The following is a 25,813-nucleotide window of genomic DNA, read 5'->3' as shown; positions in this document are numbered from 1 at the left end:
ATTTTATCGGTGTTTCAAACTCAAATTTAAATTTGACAATTTTACTGGCCTTAATAAATTTTTTAGTATATATATTAGTGGAGTATCAAGAATGGTCATTAGTAAAAGAACTGCTACAAAAACTGTTAATTATTCGAAAGTAAATCAGAAAAAATGCGAGTTAAACATCTGGAAATCATCATACAAATTCCTTGAATTATAAATGGAAGATATTCTGATTAATCTATCCGATATAATACCAAACGAATGGTGACAAACTTTCTAGGGAAACTTTGGTAGGTTTACGCTTAAATACAAAACTGAGTACGATTCCGAAAAAATTCTCGCATTCAGTACATTTTTGTGGCAATATTAATATTTTCATCTAGCGAGTTGACTACACTTGAGCTTTTTTGTGTCTCAAAGTAATATGATTTGAACCATGAGCTTATTCACAAATTTCATAACGCTGAAGGGGATGAGTGGGTGTCTTCACGATGTTACGGCTCATACAAAATTTGTATAATATACATACAAAAGGCGTTACGAGCCTGTTCGATTCGTGGAAGATGAGTCACCCCCTAGCCTTTTAGATGAGTTGGCTGATCAAGGAATAGAAACTGTTAATTTGAACCCGGGCCGAAATTCGAATGGCACTGCAGGTTGGCGTTTGCTAGGAACAAAAAAGGTTTGGCGCTCTGATTGGACAGAATATGACAATCGGCAACAGCGTCGTGCATCACAGCAAAAAACTAAGGATAAGGCCCAAAAACGGAAGAAAGCGAATAAACACAGAGGCCATAACAACAGTACCAATCGAAAAATAAACTCCATTTTTTCAAAAACTCCCCCAAGCACACCAGAATTAAAAATGAACGCGAAAATATGAAAAACAATACCTCATAAAAATGGTTCAACTACAACGATAGCAACATGAAGCGCAGAAGCAATGGAGCGGTTTCTAATGGTCTTCCCTCGGATAAGGATTTACTCGCAGCAGCAAAGCTGACTTTTTCCAAGCCTTCAGTTAAGCAACGTGGGATCAAATTTCAGAGAGGCGAAATTTTGAATGCGTTATCCTGTCGATGATGGATCCCTTTCGTGCTCAACCTCTAGTTCGAACTGGTAGTTTGGTCCTGTCTTAAGAAACTCCTTTTCGCAGCATTGTTCTGCATGCTCCTGTGAAAAAACGTGTTTTCGATCAACTTGACGCAGTCTTCAGACGTAGACCCTGGCGATCCAATCGTGGCTGATGAACAACCAGTTGGTAATATTTTAAATAATGACAATGTATCTAATAATAGATCTGAGCTTTCAAATTGTGTTATGCAAAGGGATGTGTTACCATCAACTTCTTCAGAAGCAAATGGTACCGAAATTTTAGTATATTGCCAAAATTTTAATCGCATGAAGAGTGCATCTAAAATGAACGAAATTTACAAAAAAAATGATAACTTCATCCTTCTCAGTTGTTTTGGGCACTGAAACTAGTTGGAATGAAAAAAATTAAAAGTGAAGAAGTTTTTGGTAATAGTTTTAATGTATTCAGAGATGACCGAGATCTGGTCCTTACCCAAAGAATGTCTGGTGGTGTAGTTCTCATCGTAATATCTACGAAATTCAATTCAGAATTAATTATTTCATCCAAACATAAAGAATTTGAACATGTGTGGGTGAAAGCATACATCGCTTCTGTGTATTTTCCGCCAGACCAAACTTGCAAATCATCATATGAAATTTTCTTTCAAACTGCTGAAGAAATTGTATCCCAGTTATCTCCAGAATTCAAAGTGCATATCTATGGCGACTTTAATCAGCGTAATGCTGATTTTATTCATGATTCCGAAAACGAAAGCATTCTGCTTCCGGTTGTCGGTGAAAACGAATCATTACAATTTATTTTTGAAAAAGCTACATTTTTAGGTTTAAATCAAATAAATCATGTGAAAAACCGGAAAAAAACTGTTATTTGGACTTCTTATTCTCAAACATTATGGAAGATTTCTGTGTGAATGAATCTCTTTCTTAGGGGACGGACCTGGTGTAGTGGTTAGAACACACGCCTCTCACGCCGAGGACCTGGGATCGAATCCCATCCCCGAGATAGTCACTAAAAATTTCAGTGACGTCTTCCTTCGGAAGGGAAGTAAAGCCGTTGGTCCCGAGATGAACTAGCCCAGGGCTAAAAATCTCGTTAATAAAAAGAAAGAAAGAAAAAAAAAAATCTCTTTCTCCACTATGGAAAAATGAAGCATTTCATACAGCTATTGAGTACTCAATTTTTGTTCACAATAATCACAATTCTGACAACTGTGACTTTGAGAATTTCTTTGATTATAAAAACGCTAATTATGACGGAATAAAACAAAAATTAAATAGAATAGATTGGCAATCCGTTTTGAAAAACCTAGAAGATTTAGAAAGTGCAGTGACGGATTTTTATTCAATTTTGTCGGAAATTATTCAGATGGAAGTTCCACTATTGCGAAGACGTCGTAGGAATGGGTCAAATATCCTGTTTGGATTAATAAGCAAATAGAAAATTTGAAAAATCCTGAGCAAAAGGCTCATAAAATTTACAGGCAACAAAAAACTCAAGAAAGTTTAGAAAATTATTTGTATATTGTCAACCAACTTAATCAAGCCATATCCACTGCACTTGAAGAGTACAACACAAAAATAGAAAATGATTTAAAATCTTGCCCTAGGAATTTCTTCAATTATGCTAAATCGAAGATGAAGTCTAACAATTTTCCATCTAAAATGACATTGGATGATAGAGCAGCAGATAATCCAGATGGCATGTGCAATCTTTTCGCTACTTTTTTCCAAGAGACTTTTACTAACTTTTCGGATAAAGATCGTGACTTTGAATATTTTTCTAGTTTTCCTGATTTTACAAGCGATATCGGTGTTAGTCAAATAATGGTGCAGGATATTTTAACAGGACTGAAGAATTTAGATTCCACCAAAGGATCAGGGCCAGATGGAATCCCACCTATTTTACTGAAAAACTTAGCTAATGAATTTACAGCACCATTATTTTGGCTATTCAACAAGTCACTTAAAATGAGCAGATTTCCGTAAGAATGGAAAAGATCGTATCTCATACCCATTTACAAGTTTGGTAGAAAATCTGATGTTCGAAATTATCGTGGAAATATCGTGCTATTATTTCATCCATTCCAAAACTGTTTGAATCAATTATAAATAAAAATGTGTTCAGCCAAATAAAACATAGAATAACGAATACACAAAATGGTTTCTTGGGCCGTTGGGCCGTTCTACTACAACAAACCTTTTGGAATTTGTAAATTACACTTTGAATGCAATGGATAGAGGTAACCACGTCGAAGCACTTTACACCGATTTTAGTAAGGCATTTGACAGACTAGACATTCCTATGTTGATTTTCAAGCTCAATAAAATGGGAATTGCGATGAGACTCCTCAACTGGATTGTATCTTATTTAACAGATCACCAACAAATAGTTAGATTTGAGGGAAAACTATCTAAACCTGTTCACGTTACATCAGGAGTTCCCCAAGGTTCGCATTTAGGTCCATTGTTGTTTATATTATTTGTTAACGATATTTCATATGTGCTTAAACATCTTAGAATTCTGATTTATGCCGACGATATGAAACTTTATATGGAAATCAATAGCAACAAAAATAGCGACATTTATCTGAATGAAATAAGTATATTTGATAAATGGTGTAGCAAAAGCTTACTTCAATTAAACGTCAAAAAATGTAATTTAATCACATATAGCAGAAAACGGAATACACCACAGATTACTGTCTCTTTAGGAAATCAAATTGTTCAAAAGTGCGACAAGATTAGAGATTTAGGTGTCATATTAAATTCTAAACTTACCTTTACTGATCATTATAATACGATTATCCATAAAGCAATCAATATGTTGAGCTTTATTAAGCGTTTTAGCTACAATTTACGGGATCCATATACGATTAAAACCTTGTACATTGCTTATGTAAGATCAGTTCTAGAATATTGTAGTATTGTGTGGTCTCCGCATATAAAAACACATGGTGATAGAATCGAATCAGTACAAAAGCAATTTCTTTTATATGCCTTACGCAAATTAGGCTGGACAACGTTTCCACTGCCATCATACGAGGCTCGATGCATGCTTATCGATATTCAAACCTTAAATAAGCGTCGCGAAATAGCCATGATTTCATTTGTCAATTATATTGTATCGCAGCGTATTGATTTTACCAATCTTTTATCATGTTTGAATTTCTACACGCCCGCTAGACAGTTAAGAAATCGGAATTTGTTTGCAACAATTAGTGTTTTTATGAGCCTTTCCACAGTTAAAAACTGAAACCAATCTTTCCCAACTAACCATCTTGCGATAAGAACAAAGATATTCCATCAGAAGTCGAATTCATTTCCAATTCACAGAAATCCTCAATTGTTGGGATTCGAATTCTCGACCCTTTGTCTTGCTGGATAGCTAGGGCCCATTCACAAATTTCATAACGCTGATACAAAATTCGAAAAATATTCATACAAAATGTGTTACGAAGGGGTGGGTGGGTGTCAAAAATGACCATTTTGGGCGTTATGAAATTTGTGAATAAGCTTCTACGCGTTAAACGCTACGGCTATTTGGACCCGAAAGGGAATATGTATAAAAAATAAATTTATGACAATTTCAAAAGAGAGTTTTCACATTAAAATAAATGGGAAATGTGAGCATATTCACTTCAACATTAACAAATTTTATCAAAATAAATATAAGACTGCAGGAATACTAAGTTTAATTAGACGACACAGCCTTCACATCACTTGACTGCCATCTACCTGTCGATGTTGTATGTAGCCTACTGTGAACTTTTATATGAATATATTCATATATGATCTTATCAATGAAGCGTTTTGACGTTTCTCATTCTACTGATCCATGGCAATTTTTGTTTGCAAACAGAGCACCACAGCTGCGAGACAGATGCATATGCTTTATGTAATTACCATCCAATGGAGCGCGCTGGGAAAAATCCTGTGCTGTGATGAACAATTTGTGAATACATTTGTAATAAAAGCTCTACAATAAGCAAAATGGCTTGTATGACACACGTACAACGTGTACGAACATTGTACAAAACAATATTAAGATTGCACAGAGGTAAGAATTCAAGTAGATATTCATTGTTGTTGAATCCTGTGGAGGTATGTTGAAACACTTCATACTGACACATCAGAATAAGTTAAAAGATTAACAAGTTTGATACTAGTATTAAGCTATACAATTTAAATACTTTTAGGCTTACCAGAAGGACTTCAGGTCCTAGGAAATCAATATGTACGTGACGAATTTCGCAGACATAAAACCTGTACTACTCACGAAGCGTCTCTATTCATGAACGAATGGACGGTAAGTGTCTTTTGAAACAAATTAACTTTGTATCACTTTAAAACTTTTTTTTATTTATTCAAGGACTACGCAATATCTTTAGCCAATCAATTGGGCATTAAAGGAAAACCAAATCCAATAGAGTACGTGGGAAACAATCTGGATGTTCACAAACTAGGTGATTTTCGAGATGAACAAGTGGCACAGCTATACGAATTATTGCAAGCATCTAAAGGAATGAACGAAGAGAATCGATAAAACAAATTGCGTTTATTTATTTATTTAGCAAAATGCGTTTATTTATTTTATCCGATATTGTCAGATAATTAATGAGTATGATAACGGATACCAAAACTTCTTCTATTCAATACTTGTTTGGGACCAGTATGTATAAAAGTACACAAAAAAAAATGGCATCCATTATCGATCATGCTAATATTTTAATAACTTATTGGTTAACGTCGATTAACACGAACCTGTTGAGGAGTACTTGTATTACAATAATTTCATTAGTTCAAAATTAGGAGGTATTCCATTCATGCATAATATTTCAAGCTCTTTTTAAAACAACTCAGCTTTAATAAATCTAATCTCCCAGAAAACATTGAATTGCCACGCAGCAGGTATGTTGCCAGTTCTATGCAAAACTCTAAAATAAAGTAAGCATCTTGTATTTTTTCGATTATAATCATTATCATTTACATTATTTTTTATATTTTCAGCTTCAGTAATTAATAACTTTATATCCAATTAACAGTTGCCTAACTCTTGACGATACTGCTTTAAATGATGATAACAGAATATTTCTGTTACTATTTATCTGATCTCTTTACCTGCCACACGATATACGAATGTGAAAATGGCAATATTGGCGAAGAAAGCTCTCAGTTAAAAACTACTAGCTGCTAAAGCTGAGAAGCAGGCTCTGTCCCAGTGGGGACGTAATGCCAAGAAGAAGAAGAAGAAGAAGACCAAAACGCAATTCATTGAATGATATATTGAAATCTTATATCAACTCAATTTTGACGAAAATCCAGATGGGACTGACTTGTGATTCATGATAGTTAACTTGATATGACTATTCCTTGACCTGACAAAAGGTTAATCCACCAGGTTTGCGTGTTACTGATGAAATACAAATACGATACAAATAGTATCAATTTTCATATCTGAAAGTTAACTTTAAATTAGTATAAATTGTTTCACAGTTGTTGCTAGGTTCTTCTTGATTTTAACTGTTGCATTTGTGGCAATAACCGATACATTTACTCGCCGATGCCACCGAATTTTTCCAAAAAAAAGCTCTATGAAATGCATTTTTAGATTTATCCAAACGTTAGTTCTGGACAAGGTTCCGAATTCTCACTCACTCTCACGATAATGGATTTATCCCTCAAAGCAATTTTCAGCGATAAGCTACCTTGCGATTTTGTCCGCGCACAAAACAAAGCGATAATAGATAGTTGCACATTTCAACAGCAATGAGAAGTTTGTTTCTTTCTTTTCCTATCCATGGAGAACTTCTTCTGTAGATATCCATCGCCACGAGCAGCAGTTGCTTTATGCACTAAATTAACCACTACTTTCGTCAAGTCGGTGAGGTAGCATGTTAAGCATGCACGCATCGTGGCTATTTATAGCAATGTTCTAGGTTCGAATCCCGTCGCCGGTACTAGTTTTTGTTGATTCACATAGTGATAATTCTCGAGAGCAGTTGGTGAGTGATGGAGTGAAAAAGAAATTATCCCCAGAGTGAAATGATTTTCGGTTATCCTCCATCGTAACTAGGGTAGGTGTACCAATTATGGATGCAATATGTCAACGGTATGGATAAAAATCAGATTTTAAAAAAGACAATTTACACCGTCTTCAGCCAAAGGCTGCACAGACTGAACGATCACTAACATTAGGCAACGGACATAACACATAACACCCAGTAGTCCAGCGATGAATTTTTCGTTTTGACGAAAAGTTTCCACCGACCGGAGTGGGAATCGAACCCACACCCCGTGACACAATACGCCTAAACGACTGACGCCGCTAACCGCACGGCCACGAAGCCCACATTTCTAGAACGTAAGCATGACTTGTTGATGTTAATTAATAGTTTGAAGCCTTACGAAACAGTTGAGCTAAACGGTTTGAGTACTAAATTGACTTAAAGCTTCTAAAAATTGGTTTTATAAAGCGTTGTTCTTGTACCAATTATGGCAATAGTGTTCCTAGCATTCGACATAAAAGTGGATCAATTATGAACTATCGAATATTTGCACGAAATACGCTTAAATGCCATCCAGAATGAATGATAATGCTATGCTAATGAGTAATGAAGTGATTGCTCATTAAATTTACTGCAATTTTGTTGTATATAGACATTAAACCAATTTATCGCAATGGCTTCATGGGAGCAAAAGAATTTTCTAAAAGGAGTCGAAATGTAGCGAAAATGAATAATATGATACAAAACAGCATTAATGAACCAGCTAAATTTGTTCATTTATTCTCACTAGGGAACATACATTCATCGGTTGAAGCAGTTTTACCGGATGAAAACATAAATTTCGTAACGGGTGTCCTTAAGGCCCAAGTAAAAATGGTGCAAAAGTCAAAACTGAAATAGCAGTTTTCTCTTATTAAATAGACAAATCGAAGAAAATAAAAACACACAGCTCTTTTATTTGCCAAATAAAAAGGCTCTGTGTTCTTATTTTTATTGATTTATCGTTTTAAAAGAAAACTACTTTTTCAGTTCTGACTTTTGAGCCATTTTTTCTTGCACCTTAAGCAAACCGCTAAGAAGGTGACGTATGTGTGAGGCAAAATTTTCAAATGTTCATTATTTGAAGCTTATTGCACGAATGTTCGTATCAAGGTTTAGTTATCATCAAAAACAAATAAGTTTATCATTCCTGTGAACATTAGCCGTTATGTTCTAGTAAAACAATAAGAAAAATATCTTTTTGTTCCCACTATTGCAATAATTGGTACTATAGCCATAATTGGTACTTCTACCCTATAGGGAAAATTAGTGTGAGCGAAAAGAAATGTTCGCGTGAGGAAGCGAAAAAGCATTCTCCTTACGTGCGAAAAATCGTAGATTTCGCATCATTGATACGAAAATTCAGAACCTGAAATATCTTTAGAAATTTATGAAGTGGTGTGGTTCTTTAGTTCTTTCATGATTAATCCTGGATTGCCAGCAGGATACTTGTCTCAAATTGATAAAATTCCTTCGAAATGTATACTTTTAGAAGTTCCATCCAAAGTATTTTCACAGATTTCGACACGAGGTTTCGCAAGAATCCTTCAAAAAATTGCCAAGGTTTTTTTCCTTAATTACTTCAGACCTACTCACAATAATTTCTGAAGTAACAATTAGTAGAATGTAGGAATATACATTTTGAGGATTTTCCTTTTATGTATCTTATTCTAATTTATTAAGAGAAATTTCATATGAGAATCGATGGATTGATGCTCGAAAAAATCTCTGCATTAGATAAGTAGATGAAAAAACCGAATTTAGTACTATACCATTTAATTCCACTAGAGTTTGTATCCTTTGACAGATACGCGTATTTCGACCTCAACTGTAAGGCCGTCTTCAATGTCGTGTACTAGACTCGACTCTAGTACACGACATTGAAGACGGCCTTACTGTTGAGGTCGAAACACGCGTATCTGTCAAAGGATACAAACTCTAGTGGAATTAAATGGTATTGTACTAAATTCGGTTTTTCATCTACTTATAGGTATTCTACTAAACATCTCGAAGATTTATTATCTGCATTAGATGTTGAAAATATATTAGTATAAATCCTGGAATAAATCACGACAAAATACCTATTAACTTTTGTGCACCTGACCTATTTTTCACAACCAAATTTTCGTGATCTTTTTGTTCTAATTTTCAGAATTTTCAGCCGATTTCTATGAAATTGTGACACAACACCATAACACTATTAAAGTTTCATTACCTGTACTGGGAAACCAAGTCGAACGGTCAGTTCCGGATTTATACGGTGTCTGTCCGAAGGAGGAGTCATTTGAGACATTTCCATAATTATTTTACACAGATCACAACAAAACTTCAGCGCTTGTAACTGTTAGTATATTACAACTCCGTTGGTACTTATCTGGCCGATTCCTGGAACATTATTTGAGGACCAAAATGTGATCAGCATAAAATTTATGTTTTAATCATATAATGCGACATCAATCTTCAAGATTTTACAATGGTAGTATAATACAATGCATATCGAGTATAATAACTAATAATAGTAGCGTACAATAACAAAGGGTTAGCTACTTGTACTTCTGGAATATCCTTGAGCCAATTCCAGGACCCTAAAAAGGGACGTCAATCCGTCGATTATATTTCACGTTAAATGAGTTAAAATATACACTGTAGTTTTGTTGCGATCTGTGCAAAATAGTTATTGAAATGTATCAAATTACCTTCGGACAAACCGTTTAAACCAGTGCTTCCCAACATTTTTGACTTTCGCCCCCCTGAGGCCAGTATATTTTTGGAATCGCCCCCCTAATATGTTTTTGAAATATTTATATTAGTCGCTCTACTTTGCTAAAATTCAGACCAAATCATTAACATAAACAATCAAAGATTAGTTAAGGTATCAAGTTCACTGATGTAAAAATGTTAAACATATATGGTTTTGAAACTTAAATTAATCATATCATATTAATTGATATTCTTGTATCATCAAATCTATCTGCAGATCTGCATAATATCACCATGATATATTTTCTTAAATTTCAATGAACGACAATGATGTACTGGTAAGTAATTCATAACAGCAATCAACCTAAGTGTTTTACATGCTACTGCCACAGTTTTCACTGCACTAAATAAATTTGGCTGACTTTCTGAACTTCTGAAACTTATAAATTTGATTGATTAAACATGTTATTTTTGAAATTGAAAAACAAATTCTATAAATTCTGTGAAACACATGTTTGACAATTTTAAAACTCCAAAACTTAAAAAAGAACATTGGTAAATCCAAAAAACTTTCCATTGCCTTATTAACTGTAATGTAAGCACGTTTTTTTTATAAAAATAGTATTTTTTTTCTTAAAATCTGGAGGTTTTTATCCGATAATTCTTATAATCTATTTTTAGTTACATGCTTAACGTCTTCGGTAATTATTAGTTTTGACGCTGGCACCTGTTTTTTGCCAACAACATTTTCTGATTTTTTTAATAGTTTGTGATATAAGAGTAACAAGTTTTGTCGAACCCGGATGCCAATAATCATAATACTAGCTGCCCAATTATAAAGCTTTTATAAATAAAACATCAATTTAATAAACTTAGATATTTGAAGCAATATCTAAAAATGTTGATTGATCGCTTTAAAAACAATTCCAAACTATCTCTGACTACACATATATAATATAGTTCTGAATACATTATGTTTTGGGAAAATTTCTGCCAATTAATAATTCATAGCGATTTTTAACACTCATGCTTAAAAAACTGGATGTTTTACAAACATATTTTGTCTTTGACAATGTGTGTCCAAGTTTTGTCTATCTTGATTTTAAAAGAAAATGTTATAAGGTACAAACAAATAGAGGGAAAGGTTTAGATGTGGAATCTTCAGATTATTAGAATATAATCTCCTATCAAATTGAATCTCTTTTCCAAATTAATCGTTGTTTTCAGTTTGTCCAACTTTCACTCCCTTTCCAGTATTTTAGCCCCATCAAATTTCTTTTCACAAATTTTCGCTCCCTTGGACGTGAAATTCACCCCCAGGGGAATTCTTGCCCACTTTGGGAATCTCTGGTTTAAACCCAGAATCGACCATCCGACATGGGTTCCCAGTACAGGTCATACAATTTGTGTTGTGCCAAAATTTCAAAAAAAAATTGGCTGTGTAAAATAGGTTAGTGGTGCAAAGCTTTTGAATGTATCAGATGGAGTTTCCGTGAATCCTCGGTATTCCTCGTTGAGCTGGAAAGTCCCCGAACCATCAGTCTAATCAACTCAACCTGCAATAACATATCCACGGAACACCATGGGAGGAAAGAACTCGAAGGAAGAGAATACAGCCCACACCCACGGAAACCAGCTGGTTACCGTGATACAAACCCAAGATGCCCACACGGAGGAACATCGACAACAACAAGGACTCCTGATGGCAGTTATCGCACTACAAATAATCATCCTGCTACTGATGGTGACAAAAATAATCTTCAAGACGATGAGGAAAAGATGGATGAACAAAGGTATCCAGGCGGCGAAATCCATTGCCAGCATCAATAATGTTTAAACAAAATGAAAAAGTGAATTAGTTATAAGCAATCAAATGTAAAATTAATACCAAGTGACCCGAAAGACAGTAAGTTAAAGGGTCACTCAAATAAAGATTTTCTATCTATTCTATCTACCTCGGTATTCCTGTAGAATTCACTATAGGAATTCATTAATGTCATGCGTCGAGTAATTCCTGAAAGAATCTGAAAGAACATTTGGAAAAATATTCGAGATGCATTCGTTTGAACAATTGTATCAATTTTTTTAAAGACACGGCACGTTAATGCTTCCAGTGGGAGATTTTCCATTTGAAGGAAGCACCACACTAGACAACGGACTAGCATGCAACGCCCAGTGGCACAGTCGAAATACGTTCCTGACGAAAAGTTTTCCGGACTGAAGCGGTAATCGAACCCATCTCCCTTGACTCGATGCAGCTAAATGCTTGGTAACACTAACCGCACAGCTACGAAGCACACACTTCCTAAAGAGAAGGCCACAAAGAATCCTATATCCGTTTTTAAAAGAAATACATACAAATGTTTTAGGCTAATATTTCTTGGAGGAACTTTGATTTCATGTGATTTCACGTCTTTTGGATGCACATAAAAAAGCGAGCTGAATGACGTAAATTTGTGTCTTAAATCTTAAATACGTTAGTGTTGGGAAATGTCAATCACAATTTTCGCGTAAAATTCCATTTTTTGTGCAATACATCTTCAAGAACACGTTGTTGTTACATTCCATCTCTTACATTATGTGTCATTTAGCCATACCGTGAATTACATCCACAGTAATTTCCATTATTTGTAAGAGTGAACTGATAGGAAAATTCCTTTCTACAGAAATGCTCGTGGGTGAGAGATGCTTGAAGGAAAACTTTAAAAACCCTTCGAAATAATTTCTTATATATTTTTTTATTTTTCGGAATTTGTTTGCAATGTTCTTGCAAAATAGGTTGAAGAGCTAATTTCTTAGAGGTATTGCTCTTAGTTTGATAGTAGTTTTATTATATGTTGTGTCTTGTTTTTTCTCTATGTTTATGGATGAATTTGCTTTCCAGAAGCAAAAAAGTGGAATTCTTATGGAATCTGTAAAATACTTCTTTGGGATATTACCAGGGTCTTCCTCAATCACATTTTTTTTTAATAAACCGGGGAAGGCATGATTAAAAGGTTTTGAAAGGAATTTATGCAGTTACTCAAGGAATTATTGAAAATTTACTTGAAGTTATTATTGTAATCACATCATCCCTTGAGAAATTCCATTTGAAATTCATGGATGAGTTTGATAAGAAATGCCTAAAGTAACTTTTTGAAGAATATGTAAAGAATTTCCTGAATAACCCATTACTGAAATTACCAGGCGTATACTTGAGAAATTCTTGAAAAAAAGTATATTGTGATTTGTAAAACATACTGTCTTTTAGAAGCATGAATTTCAACATAAAAAATGCATAAACAAATATTTGAGAAATTTTTGAATGAGATTCTGAAGAATTCTTGAAGGAAATGTTGTGAAAATACCAGGTAAAAATCACTGTATGTTCACTGAAGATACTCGAAGTATTTTCAAAATAAAAGTCTGAAAAAATGGAAGAACCTTAAGGAGAAATCCCTTGAGATATTACTGGACACATCCATCATCCATCCTTTCTGAATGTATTTATTTTGAAATAAGTAGTAGTTCTGCTGGCAAGATCTTTGGCAGAATTCTGGTTAATTTTATAATAATTTTCAGCAATTTACTTACGAGATTCGTTTTTGCTTCTCAATGCAATCTTTTTAGGTCTATGGTAAAAGTCTGATTTTGTAATTGAACTATAACAAATTTAGCATGATGCAACTATTCATAAATAAGAGACACACGTTGAAAAAATCGAACAAAATATTATCCTCCGTTACATATTTACCTTTTGAGTTTATTATCTATCAAATAGGAAAGGGGGAGGCAAAATATTTTTCAATTTAAAATTTAGTTGAAGTTTCTCACATCAATGAGCTATGAAAGGCTCAAAAATAGGCGAAGATTCATGAAAAATTGTTGTTTCTGTTTGTGCTCGTCAGTGTTGGCAAAAATTAGTGATTCAAGGAATAGCTGTAGAGTAGGGTGACCAAAAAGGATCATACTACAAAAATCAAATTTGTTCATTTGGACACCCGCAAGCAGGTACCCAAAGCTCCCAAAAGGTACTGTGAAAGTGTAAGTGAAATTCGTCAACTATAACGGGAGCTTAAAGTTTGTACAATGGGGAAAATTTACCAAATATATAGGACTAACTGTTTAAGCTACATTTAGAACCATAGGATGTGCTATAATACATAAATAAGAGACTGCAACAAATCAAAAATCTTTTCGTTAAGCAACAAAAAAGTTATACCTACACAAATAAAAACATTTAAATTTCAATGTAGCGTAAACAGCAGAGTATAGTAAAAGTAAATCAAAATCAATCTATTGTTACAGCATCACGTTTAATTTTCAACTAAAGATGCTTGGATGATCATGGTGATACATAATGGTGTAAATTTAAAGTGCATGCGATTGAAAAATAAGCGAGTTTAATAAGTTTATTTTGATGCTCCAAATATTTGCATGAAAATGAACTTTAATTTACAACATATTTTTAGCTGTGTATGGAAATCGAAATTTCTGAACTCCTGGGCGAAACGGACAGAAATATTCACGAACGTTACGAAAATGTGTGGTCTACAAAGCTAAGAAAGATAAATTGTTAATTAGTCTATTCGTAATTATCATTTTTATTAACGTGGCTTTTGCCTAGGGCATATTTGTCACTATTATGTTAGTGGAATGAATATAACAATGATTAATAACATGTTGCGATGATCATTTAGAAAGTTTTTCATAAATGCGGTACTGGTACTGAATTCCGTTTTCCTCTTGGATCTCCTCAGGAACATCATCATCGTTCTTCACCAGTTGAAACTCGCTATTGATTTCCGGGAAGAATGCGTCACATTCGTACGTCTCCTTGATTTCCGTCAGATAGATACGGTGGCATCTCTCAGACTGCATTGCTTCTTTGTAGACTGCATTGCCGCCGACAATCCAAATGTTTTCGATTTCATTTGCCAGCGGAGATTCATCTAGCTTTGTCAGTGCTTCTTGCATGCTTTTGCACACCATCACATCAGATGGGTAAGTATTGGCACTGGGATCTCGAGTTAGAATAATGTTCAGTCTCTCTGGCAAAGGCCGTTTCGACTCAGGTACACCGAAGTAAGTCTTCCGGCCCATGATAATGGCATTGCGTTTGCTTGTGTCAGTGATCTTCTTCGTCATTCTAGAAAAGTATTTCAACTCCTGCCTGTAAGAAAAGCGATCAGATCAGTTAGCGAGAATTAGAATCTATAAGTCATACCTCAATCTCCACGGCAGATCTCCTTTGATGCCAATTCCACCATTGGCACAAACTGCGACTATCAAGCTGAACTTCTTCATGTTTTAATTATACAAATTAAAAAAAAACGAAAGTATCTTCGAGCACTAGCGCAAGATCAACCAGTTGAACTGAACGAAAAAGTAGCTTTCGACAGACACAAACAGCCAACCACGAGAGATAACGACAATCGAAATGTGCGAATCATCAAGCCGAATCCTTGTCTGCAGATATCAACAAAAAGCTACCAAACAACAACAATTTCGCTTCAATGTTTGTGTGCCACCTTCACATGTTGTTTTTTTCACTCCGAAATAACACTTAAACATGCAAGTCGCGTTTGCCGCCTGGACTTGTAATATAAGCGATCGTAAGGTGCTGCATATAAATTCATATACTTGTAGTTCTGTACTTGTTTGTGCTAATAGTCAGCACAAATTCAGTAGTTGACTAGAAGATATCGCTTTTTGAACGATTAGTTACCATATGTATGACAAAAATACAAAAATAAGGAATAAATCGCCTAACTCCATTAAATGGGAACAAAGAGATGAATATCAGGTACGGTTTCCTCATGTATATAAGTAAAAAGTTTTGCCTCAAATCCTATAATCCAGGATCCGGTTTGATGCATTTTCCAACACTCACATACATCGAAATTCCACTGAAATTAGAAATATTGCAATTAGAGGTTTATAACTAGTATGTAGCACGATATAACTTATATAAAACCGTGATGTAACATAGCAAAAGCGTATTCTAAGTTTATTTCCAATTCTGGGTTTTTGAAATTATTCGATGACTTTTTCACTAAGCATTTACTTTTATTCTAAATCTACTAAAAATAAACTTTAAAACATTAAATTTTGTTCATAGCATTCCGTGACGTCAGTTTGTTCATATAAACGTTCCCAATACATTTACACAACATCAGTGCCTGATGTATCCCCACTAGTCTCTTACATCCTCTCAGCAAAATTGCACAGACTCAGTACTACTTGTTTTTGAGGTGTCATTGAAGATCAGCCTGCCGTAAGTGAGTGAGTGTTTAGATTTCAATAATGGCAACGAAGAAAATCGGTTTATAACTTTTTTTTTTCTGCTTCCCAAAGCGGAAAATTCCCGGCTTGCGTCTTTATACGTAAAAAGTAGTGCCCCGCGAAGACGCAGCAAGTGTTATTCCAAGCGTTCTGCATTTACATTGTTAGATAAGATTCTCATTTGCGCAAACAGTGAATTTGTGGATATTTGGCGAAATTTTCAAGTGCGGCATTAGCATCTACCTGAGCGATACAGTAACCAAATCTACATAGCAAAATGCGTCTATTTCCGGTGCGGATGTCCAACATCAATAAGATGTTGGATTTCTATTCCCAGTTCAACCCTTCACCTTTAAGTATCAAACAGTTCATAGACTTTGGTAAGTGGCTTACGGTGTTATCATCTATGATAGATTGCTTTACTACGTTTTACAATGGAAATGAGAGCATCATTTGGCTCACACAGATAAGAATTAATAATCACTGTTCGTTATGCAAACAAAGATGATGCAACACAGTTCATCGATCAGGGGTCCTTGAAGGATCTACCATTTTTAGACGTCAGATGTGCAAAAATATCAGATCAAGATATACTCTCGCTGCGGACAATTAAAATTTCATCACAATGTGTAATAACGACCTACACTACTTCCCTTGCCCTTGAAAATTTACGCTTCCCGTATGGAATAGCTCTGTGACTATGCAAATCTTGTCGGCTTGGTGTGTGAAAATAATATCGTGACGACCGTTTTAGTTAATAGTTCTGTAAACCCATTAAATCAAGTGCAATCTGAGACAAACTTTCATACGGCTTTTCAGATTTTCCTATCAAAGAACAGCTTTATGATAATATAGAGCACACCCTCGAAGGTCATTTTTATTTATATGTTAATCAGTGATGCCAGCTCAGCTGTAGCTAGCTTTACATCGTACGTGGAGGACAACAAAGTTACAACAATTACATGGAAATGAAATTGTATGAAGAAAATAACAATAATTTCAAAAATTGTAGCGTCTTAAATGTGGAAAACTTTAGTTATAAAAAATATCATTGAACAACAGCTTCTTCCGTTAACATGATGAGATGAATTTGCAAAAAAAAATAATCAGGTGTTTGCTAAAATACATAAATAAATTTCACGCAGTCGATTGAGATGAGTCTGCGATGATAAATAAAAATAGAAATCAAAATGAGTGTGAGCGTTCTTGTTTTTTTTAAGGATGTTTATGATACTAGTTTGCTACATTTGTCTCTAAGGCAGGAAAAGATTCAGAAGTTGAATATGTAGGAGACAGTGGGGAGCTGTTGGCCATGGGGAATTGCTGATCAGTTCAATATTTTTTAAATCGCTTTTGCTGAGTAAACAAATTTGCTTCATTAATATCATTCGTAACATTATATCCATGAAATGAATTTAGAGGTTCAGTGTTAGTGCTCTTCTTAATATGGTGAAACTAATTAGGCCATTGTTAACATTTTGTAGGTCATATATTACATTTCATTTTTCGATGCATTTCTGCATTCTCACAGGCAAATTCAAATCAAAGGCTGTTTGTAGATTAAAAAAATATATTTTTATGAAACTTGGTACAACAAGCTGGGTTTACATTATTATGTAAGAACATAACTTATACGTATAATTCAATTCAAAGTTTAAACATCGGATATTGTATGTAATGCATTATATCCAAAGCAGGGAGACAACCTCAGAATAAACATCAAAATTTAATTCTGAACCTCTGCAAATCCTTCTTTGGGCTATTACCTCCGCTAGCCTCGAGCGTAGCCAGGATTTTCATTTGGGGCAAACCCCGAAGGCAATATTCATCAATTCTTTCTTCTTTTCAACATTTCCTCAGGGATGTTTGTTGAGAAATTTGCTCCGTGTTTTTTTTTTTTTTTTGGATTTCTACCATGAAGCACTCTATGAGTTTCTCATCGGATTCTTTCGCTGGAGATTTTTTTTTTTTCAAGAGACTCTTAATTAAAGGCATGCAGAGATTTATCTTATCGCTAGTACAGAGATACATATGAGAACACCTTTAAGAGTTCGTTTATGTTTCCTTCTAAGAAACTTTTAGAATTAACACCTAACTTCAGTAATCTAGATGCATTTCAGATTTCAATTAATTTTTTTAAAAATAATTCAATTATTTCTCTTAGGGCAAATTTAGAAACTCCTCCAAAAATAAAGGTTAATTTCCTCAGAAGCTTCTTTTGTTATTTCTTTAAGCGTACTTCCAAGTATAGTCTTCTTCTTCTTTCTGGTGTTACGTCACAACTGGGACAGATGCTGCTTCTCAGCCTAGTGTTCTTATGAGGACTTCCACGGTTATTAACTGAAAGTTTTCTTTGCCAATTGACCATGTATGCATGTGCATATCATTTGGCAGATACGAAGATAGTCTATGCCCAGTAGTGTGGGACAAAATTTAGATTCTCGCTCCAGTCCAATTTTTGGATTGCATTTAGGTCATGGGACACAACAACTGTGCAAAATTTCAGCTCGATCGGTGAAACTATATTTTAGCGCCAGCCGATCAAAGTTTGTATAGGATTAACTATGGGAAAATTTACTTTTGCAAGGAAAAATCGTCAGAGGTCATCCATTGACCTCTATAAAAATTCTGAACACAGACCTCGATGAGTATTTTTACGATAAAGAATATTGCCCAAGACCGCGAAGCAATCCGTTACTTGTGAAAAAAGTTATTCAATGAAAACCTATTGGCAAGGCGACAGAGTGCAAGTAGAAGAGCCCGAGCAAGCATGAGTTTTTTCGTTGGGTCGTCGGTTTTTAGTTCTTTTTTTTCGGTTTTCACGTTTGCCGGGCAGTGCGGGTTAAAAAGCCCGAGCAAGCAAGAGTTTTTGCATTGTGTCGACAGTTTTTTACGTTTGTTAAGCTGAAAGTGGATTGTGGCTGCGCAGTCAAGGATGAAGTATCAATTGGTGAGCTCGTTTCATGCTTTTATTTCAAATCCGTAAAATTTGTATGACCACATTTAATCGTACAGCGGTGAAACGGCAATATAATTTTCAACAAACTATGAATGCTTCGAATAGAAGTAATAAACCATAGAAGAAGAATGTCGCTGGCGTCGCAGTAGGAACATCTTTTGCTGGTGGAGATAGGCGGGGCTATAAATGTCAACGCGAAAATGTATGCAGTTGGACACTTATGTACCCAACATGTTTCTGAGCGAGAACAAAGGCAACACCAGCGACATTATTCTTCTATGGTTTACTATTTCTATTATGCTTCGTCACAATGTGTATCGGCATAAAATCTTATCTGTAAACTTTTTATGTTTTACATATTTTTTTCCAAAAATCCTTTCCCTTTTACCTTTGTTTTTGTAATTGAAGAAATACTTTGGATGATTCGACACTATGAGTGTAGATTTGTTAAAGTTTTACATTATTCAACAAACTTTGAATGGTTTGCCACTGCAAGTTTCGGCATAAAAGTGTTCTGTGATGGTCCAGTCAATCGAGCTTTTTTTTTATTTTTCATATGAGTAAAATATGATAACCCATGCATTCGATCCTACCTCTGTAGGAATGATGCGTTCGAATATTTGAATGATTCGTCATTTTAAGTGTCGACATTATTTTCTTCTTCTTGGAAATTGTTCATATCAATCGAAAATATTTTATTCAAAGACATGTCTATATCTTACAAATATTTTTTATCATGGTCTATTCGCTTATCAAAGTGAATCCTGTGTCCCAACGATCCTCCCAATTAACAAACATACCTCCCAGTAACCTTTGTGGAGATGCAGAGGCAAACACGGCCTCCAAATAGCAAAGGTTACGCACTAACATTCCTTCCCCCAATCCCTCTTGACTGCAAGGACGTTGCCGGCGCCGTTATTTACCCTGTATAAATAGAGGCGCTGAATTATGCACATTGAAGAAGTTTGTAGCCAAGCACAGCCGAACTTCTAGTTGATTCTTTGTGCATTTTCACTAACCTCGATCAATCACGGAATAGCAACCATTGATATGTGAAGTCTGTCTAAGCCAGGGTTTCTCAACCGGTGGTCCGCGGACCCCTAGGGGGTCGTGAAGAGTTCTCAGGGGGTCCGCGAAGCTGTTGAGAGCAAGTGCCGTTTCTTCTAATTGATGAATAAGTCTAGCGTACAATTCAAACGGACCAATCCTCAGATCATGGATTCAGAGAAAATTTGATGTTAATATTGTTCACCACATTTTCAATTCCTATTTCTCAGTATTCAAATCAATCTATATGATTTGTAGTTCGTTGATTGACGATTTACTATTACATTCGAAGCTTATTATAACGACATCGCATGGGACCGTCGTAATAGGGAAATGACACTAAAGAGAACAGTTATAACATCAAAATATTATTCAAGGGACCGGAAAATGTCGCTATAGAGAGCTTTTGTCGCTATAAAAGTTGTCGTTATTGCGAGCTTCGACTGTACTACATGTTAATAATCGATTTTATTCTTAATACCGCCAAAACATGCTAGACCCATTTTCGATTTTCAAGCAGGCATTGGCGTTTTCTTTAATTTTGTTAGCGTGCCGTGGCCCAAGGCTAGGCCCTTTTGGTTTTCAATGAATGGGCAAGAGAGAGTTCTTGGCCTCTCACCATGCTACGATCAATGATAGTTTGCGAAATTTTCCGAATGTTAATGAAGACAGTTCCGATCGTTGGCCGTTTTGAGCAGGGGACCAATGAATGATTTGAAAAAAAAAACTATTATTGGCCGTTTTGAAAATCGGGTTTGTACGGTAAGTTTTATGATTATTGGTTGAACTTCTATTTGATATTGTATATATTGGCTTTTCTCGATGACAACAGACAAAAATAGCATATTTTGCGTTACGAGTTTCGGCTTACTTCACTTCAGCCCTCATCAGACGCCTAAAATTACATTTATTAAACAGTTACAATTTTTTTTCCACAATAAAACGAACATTTCAATTTTCACATAAACACTTACAACATGCTGAACGCAACCTTACAGCTTGGTCTGTCACAACTATAAGGACTGTTCATTAAAGAAAGTGGACACCTGATTGTTAACATTTTGGTGTGAAAATTCCAAGGAAAAAAATCAAATTTTGTTTCAGTGTGTACTCAAGTGTTTATTTTGACAGCAGAAGAAAGTTGACATCAAACAGTTGTAAATTACAAGCGATAGGTCGGTTTAACATGGCGACACGCAGATTTATTCTGCACAAATGGTGTTCAGAAAAGCTGTCGTTCCGAGATTTGGCTTAAATCGCGAAGTGTCCAAATTCCCATTTTTCAACACTGTATCGAAAACAGATGCTTATGACGACGTGCAATACATCCGAACAGAAAAATTTGGGAAAAAAGTTTTTTTATGGCAAGTAATTTGCTCCTGCGGTATGAAAAGTACTACATTTTTCACAACGGGTTCAATCAACGGCGAACATTACAAAACTGAATGCTTTTAAAAACGTCTTCTGCCCATCTACCGAAAGTATAACAAGCCTCCATTGTTTTGGCCAGACCTGGCATCGACTTACTATGCTTCAGCTACTTTGGAGATGATCAAGAAGGAAAAAGTCGAATTTGTTGAAACATGGCAGATTCTACCAAATTGCCCATAACTACGCCCCATTTGGAAATATTGGGCAATAAACAAACAACATCTTAAGAAGGGTGGAAGATAAGCAAGTTCCATGGATTTTCTCAAGAAAATGTGGTAAGCAACACAAAGAAAAGTTACGAAGAAAGTTGTGCAGAATCCGATGGGAGGCATCAAGAGAAAAGTCAGAGCATTATCCAGGAATGCTCAATAAATGTTCAAAATTATGTGAATTTGGTCGAGATTACTTTGATTTTCATGTATTTCAAGAGAACTCATGAATTTGTTCGAAAATAAACAGTTTGCTTTAAAAAATACGTGTCCACTTTCTTAAATGAACAGTCCTTACTACTGATTTTTCCAAAACCCCAATTAACTAGCGCACCTTGCTCCATCACCCAGTTTCATTTTCGTCAATGTTTCCTCTCTCAGTCGTCCGTGTATGTGGCTCTCCACGCAGTCTCGCCAATAGACCATTGTACGTCGAGTTGAAATTGCCGCACTCACGTTGCAGGTTTACGGTCTCTCTTTCTCCCTGCTTTTTGATGTGGAAGACCTCTGCGATCATCCTGGTCTGGATTGCAGAACACAAGAATGACAGCAAAAAGAGGAATCCAAAATCGGGATTAGCAGTGCACACGATCGAAGAAGGTCTTTGATTTCGAAAAAACGACTGTTTTGGAACGCATCGAGAACCCAGAGACCAGGATGATCGCAGAGGTCTTCCACATCAAAAGGCAGGGAGAAGGAGAGACCGTAAACCTGCAACGTGAGTGCGGCAATTTCAACTCCACGTACAATGGTCTATTAGCGAGACTGCGTGGAGAGCCACATACACGGACGACTGAGAGAGGAAACATTGACGAAAATAAAACTGGGTGATGAGCAAGGTGCGCTCGTTAATTGGGATTTTGGGAAAATCAGTAGTATAGTTGTGACAGACCAAACTGTAAGGTTGCGTTCAGCATGTTGTAAGTGTTTATGTGAAAATTGAAATGTTCGTTTTATTGTGAAAAAAAAATTGTAACTGTTTAATAAATGTAATTTTAGGCGTCTGATGAGGGCTGAAGTGAAGTAAGCCGAAACGCGTAACGCAAAATATGCTGTTTTTGTCTGTTGTCACCGAGAAAGCCAATATATACAATATCAAATAGTTTTATGATTATGTTGACAATGTTTACATAGTTTGCAAGTGCTGGGAGATACTACCAAATTGTATCAAAGACCGATTTGTTTACAAATTGATCATTGATCCTTTAGAATTGTAACTCAAGAAATGTTGCAACTTGTTTTCAAGAGTACATTATTACCGAGTTGCAAATTTTTGATCTGTGAAGTACTTTTAAACTTAGGTCTATTTTGTTCTTTTCAACTGTGAAAATACTGCGAAATACCATCAATGTGATCCTGTCAGTTAAGGATTGCAAGTCAGCTATAGTTACTCAACGCACGTCCATGCAAATTCTATCCAGTGTGATCTTGAAGATTAAAAACTAAGTTATTTTCGGTTATCATCAGGAAATGATTTTTTTGATAATTCTTCCCACGGCTTTAAAAGAACACATGAAATCTACAATTAACTCTTGTTTTTTTTTAAACTATTTAGTAGTGGAATTCTTAGTGTTTCCTTGTGAAATATTTTATTATTTGCAATTCTGATTCACTTCGACAGCTAAGATTCGAGTCCCACCGATCGAGGATTTTCTCAGGTTGTTTTTTATTCAATTCTCAGGACACAGAGTATATTCGTTTTTGCCACAAAACATAAAAATGCAGAAACAAAGTTTTTGAAGAAAGTTTTCAGTTCTGAACAGGAGATTGTTCATAATAACACTGTAGTCCCTGAAGAAGGTCCCAAACAGGCCGATCGTTGGACAATATAAAATACCAGTTTTTAATCTAGTCAAGACCGAACAGGAAATTCTACATCAAGAAGAAAATCAACTACATTTTACATTGAGATATTGTTGTGTTACAGGATTTGAACGACAACGATGTTATAAAAACAAGTTGATAATTTATTAACCTTTAATGACTGATTAGACACCTAAGCTCAAAACCCGGTCTTCTTATCACCGTCAATGAAACTGATCATATTATTGCACTTCAGGATCATCAAAACATTCTTATAGTCTTAAATCGGTAATGGTCATTGTATTCTTTCAGTAGAGAGTACCATAAAAGATAAGATTACCGCACAATGCAAAGAAAGTGACAGTGACTTAAACGGCACTGCTCACGGAAAAGGTGGATGCTATACAAAGGTCATGTTTATTATTACCGGCATCGACACAAACAGTCGACTGCACGTTTCTAGAGTACCATGAACGGAAGAAGGATTTAGACTTGTACTTGTGTGTACTAAAAACAATGTTTTCTTTTACGAACTGCTTTTTCTCAATATTTTATGAACATTCTGCGCTTTACAAATTGTCTAAAAACAAATAAAGAAAATAAACGCACATAAAAATTGTGTGTCTATTGTATAAAAAGGGCATGCTAGTAAGTAACATAAACATATAAGGTTCATGGTATACATTTAATAAGAGGGATCTGAAAAATCCCGAACCCCGGAATATTCCTGAAAATCCCGGGATTCCCCGAAACTGAACTGAACTAGAAAGTACTGCTGTGTAATTTTCAAATTATGGAACGAAACAAACGGCATGTTGTTTGGATGACTCAAAGCTCGCTAAATGAGGATTTTATTGAGGTTATCTTGCATGTAAACTTATTTTTTTTTTTTCTGGTACACTGATAATATTTGGTACACTGATAAGAATTGCAATTCAATTTACATTCAAAGACGCCATAAAATTATATTTAGCAACATTTTTTTTTATTACAATAATGGCTTCTGATCATCATTTTATTTGTTCGTTTCTCATAACAATGTATAATAAGTAACTTTCTTTTTTGTAGTATCGTTGTAGTAAACGTTGAATTCATGAAATCTGATATAACATTATATGAAAGTTATATGAAAGTTTTACAAATATTGTTTTTCTTAATTTTATTTTCTCCCAGCCGTTTAAATTAGCCATGTGCTCGACCTTTATTCTAACCTAACATGCCTGCGGTTGTTGCGCCTATTCTTCAAAAGGCATGGAAAAAATATATGAGACAATGAATATACATAAATAGTTTACATGCATGATCATGAGGGTCGATTCTGACAGCTTAATAGGTAAAACTTGAGAGTGAATGTTATCTTTAGGGACAATGGAAATACGAGGCAAAATTTTCGAAATATCGTGGATGACTAAAGCGATAACACCAAAATATCGCGGCTTTGTCGCGGTCTCATACTTTAGGTAATATTTCACAAAAATGCATGTTTTTAGGGATTATATCCTAAAAATGTGAATATTCAGCTTTATTTTATTAATTAAATTAAGAATGATAAGTTTAAAAACAACGTGACAATTCAAAATTTTTAATAGAACATGCAAACCAGAAGGACTTCCAAGTTAAAATCAAATTATAAAAAAATATTTGATGGTACATCGACTTCAAATAAGAAACAACTATTTTCATAGCTAAAAATGGGGATTCACTACACAGATAAAAATATTTAAATAGCGTAAACAGAAGAGTATAATAAAAGTAAATCTAATTCATCTAGCATCACGTTAAATTTTCAACTAAAGATGCTTGAATGCTACATGATCGTGTAAATTTAAATTGCATTCGATTGGAAAATAAGCGACATTTTAGTTTATTTTGATGCTCCATGAAAATAAACTGAAATTTACAACATATTTTTGTAATATAAATTCAATAAATTTAGCTAACTTTGCGGCATTTCGCGGGATTTCCTCAAATTCGCGGCGACAGCCAAATTTTGTGAATTTCGTGGCTTCCTCGAAATCCCAAATTTCGGTTGTATTTACTTATTACCTATTTTTTACGCATAATGAATGAAATTTATTTAAAAAAAATTACAATATACAACTTCTGACGTTTAAGGCGGATAACTGAAATGTTTTTGAATGAAATGGAAGATTTTGTTTTTGTAATTGTAATTTCGGTCAAAACAAGGGTCAAAACCATGTTCGGTCATGGTGAAACTGCGCAATAAAACTAAACTTTGCATCAATATTCTCTCCGACCATTTCATAGCCTTTCTA

General features: G+C 34.9%; 3 protein-coding genes across 4 annotated transcripts in view; 2 read left to right on the top strand and 1 right to left on the bottom strand.

Annotated features, from left to right (window-relative positions):
- Positions 1–4,940: 4,940 nt before the first annotated feature.
- LOC5569116 (succinate dehydrogenase assembly factor 3, mitochondrial) lies at positions 4,941–5,656 on the top strand. The gene is made up of 3 exons (XM_001652665.2): positions 4,941–5,137; positions 5,277–5,386; positions 5,450–5,656. Exons 1-3 carry the CDS (start codon positions 5,071–5,073, stop codon positions 5,621–5,623), a joined length of 351 nt encoding a protein of 116 aa, XP_001652715.2. The 5' UTR covers positions 4,941–5,070; the 3' UTR covers positions 5,624–5,656.
- Positions 5,657–14,383: 8,727 nt separating this feature from the next.
- Positions 14,384–15,323, bottom strand: LOC5569117 (dihydrofolate reductase). The gene is made up of 2 exons (XM_001652666.2): positions 15,031–15,323; positions 14,384–14,976 (listed from the first exon to the last, which is right to left on the bottom strand). The coding sequence occupies exons 1-2, from the start codon at positions 15,108–15,110 to the stop codon at positions 14,496–14,498; spliced, it is 561 nt and encodes a 186-aa protein (XP_001652716.2). The 5' UTR covers positions 15,111–15,323; the 3' UTR covers positions 14,384–14,495.
- Positions 15,324–16,044: 721 nt separating this feature from the next.
- LOC5569118 (pyruvate dehydrogenase (acetyl-transferring) kinase, mitochondrial) overlaps positions 16,045–25,813 on the top strand; it is a 45,189-nt gene continuing 35,420 nt past the window's right edge. The window contains exon 1 of one of the 2 annotated variants that reach the window (XM_001652667.2): positions 16,045–16,468. In XM_001652667.2, coding sequence (XP_001652717.1) covers positions 16,366–16,468 — 103 coding nt within the window. In that variant the 5' untranslated portion in view covers positions 16,045–16,365. The remainder of the gene's footprint in view (positions 16,469–25,813) is intronic. The other variant, XM_001652668.2, reaches the window with a different exon arrangement.

The sequence above is a fragment of the Aedes aegypti genome, chromosome 2, assembly GCF_002204515.2.
Source record: "Aedes aegypti strain LVP_AGWG chromosome 2, AaegL5.0 Primary Assembly, whole genome shotgun sequence".
Taxonomy (NCBI): Eukaryota; Metazoa; Arthropoda; class Insecta; order Diptera; family Culicidae; genus Aedes; species Aedes aegypti.
The sequence above is the reverse complement of the archived record's forward strand: the minus strand, read 5'-3'. Positions and strand labels throughout refer to the sequence as shown.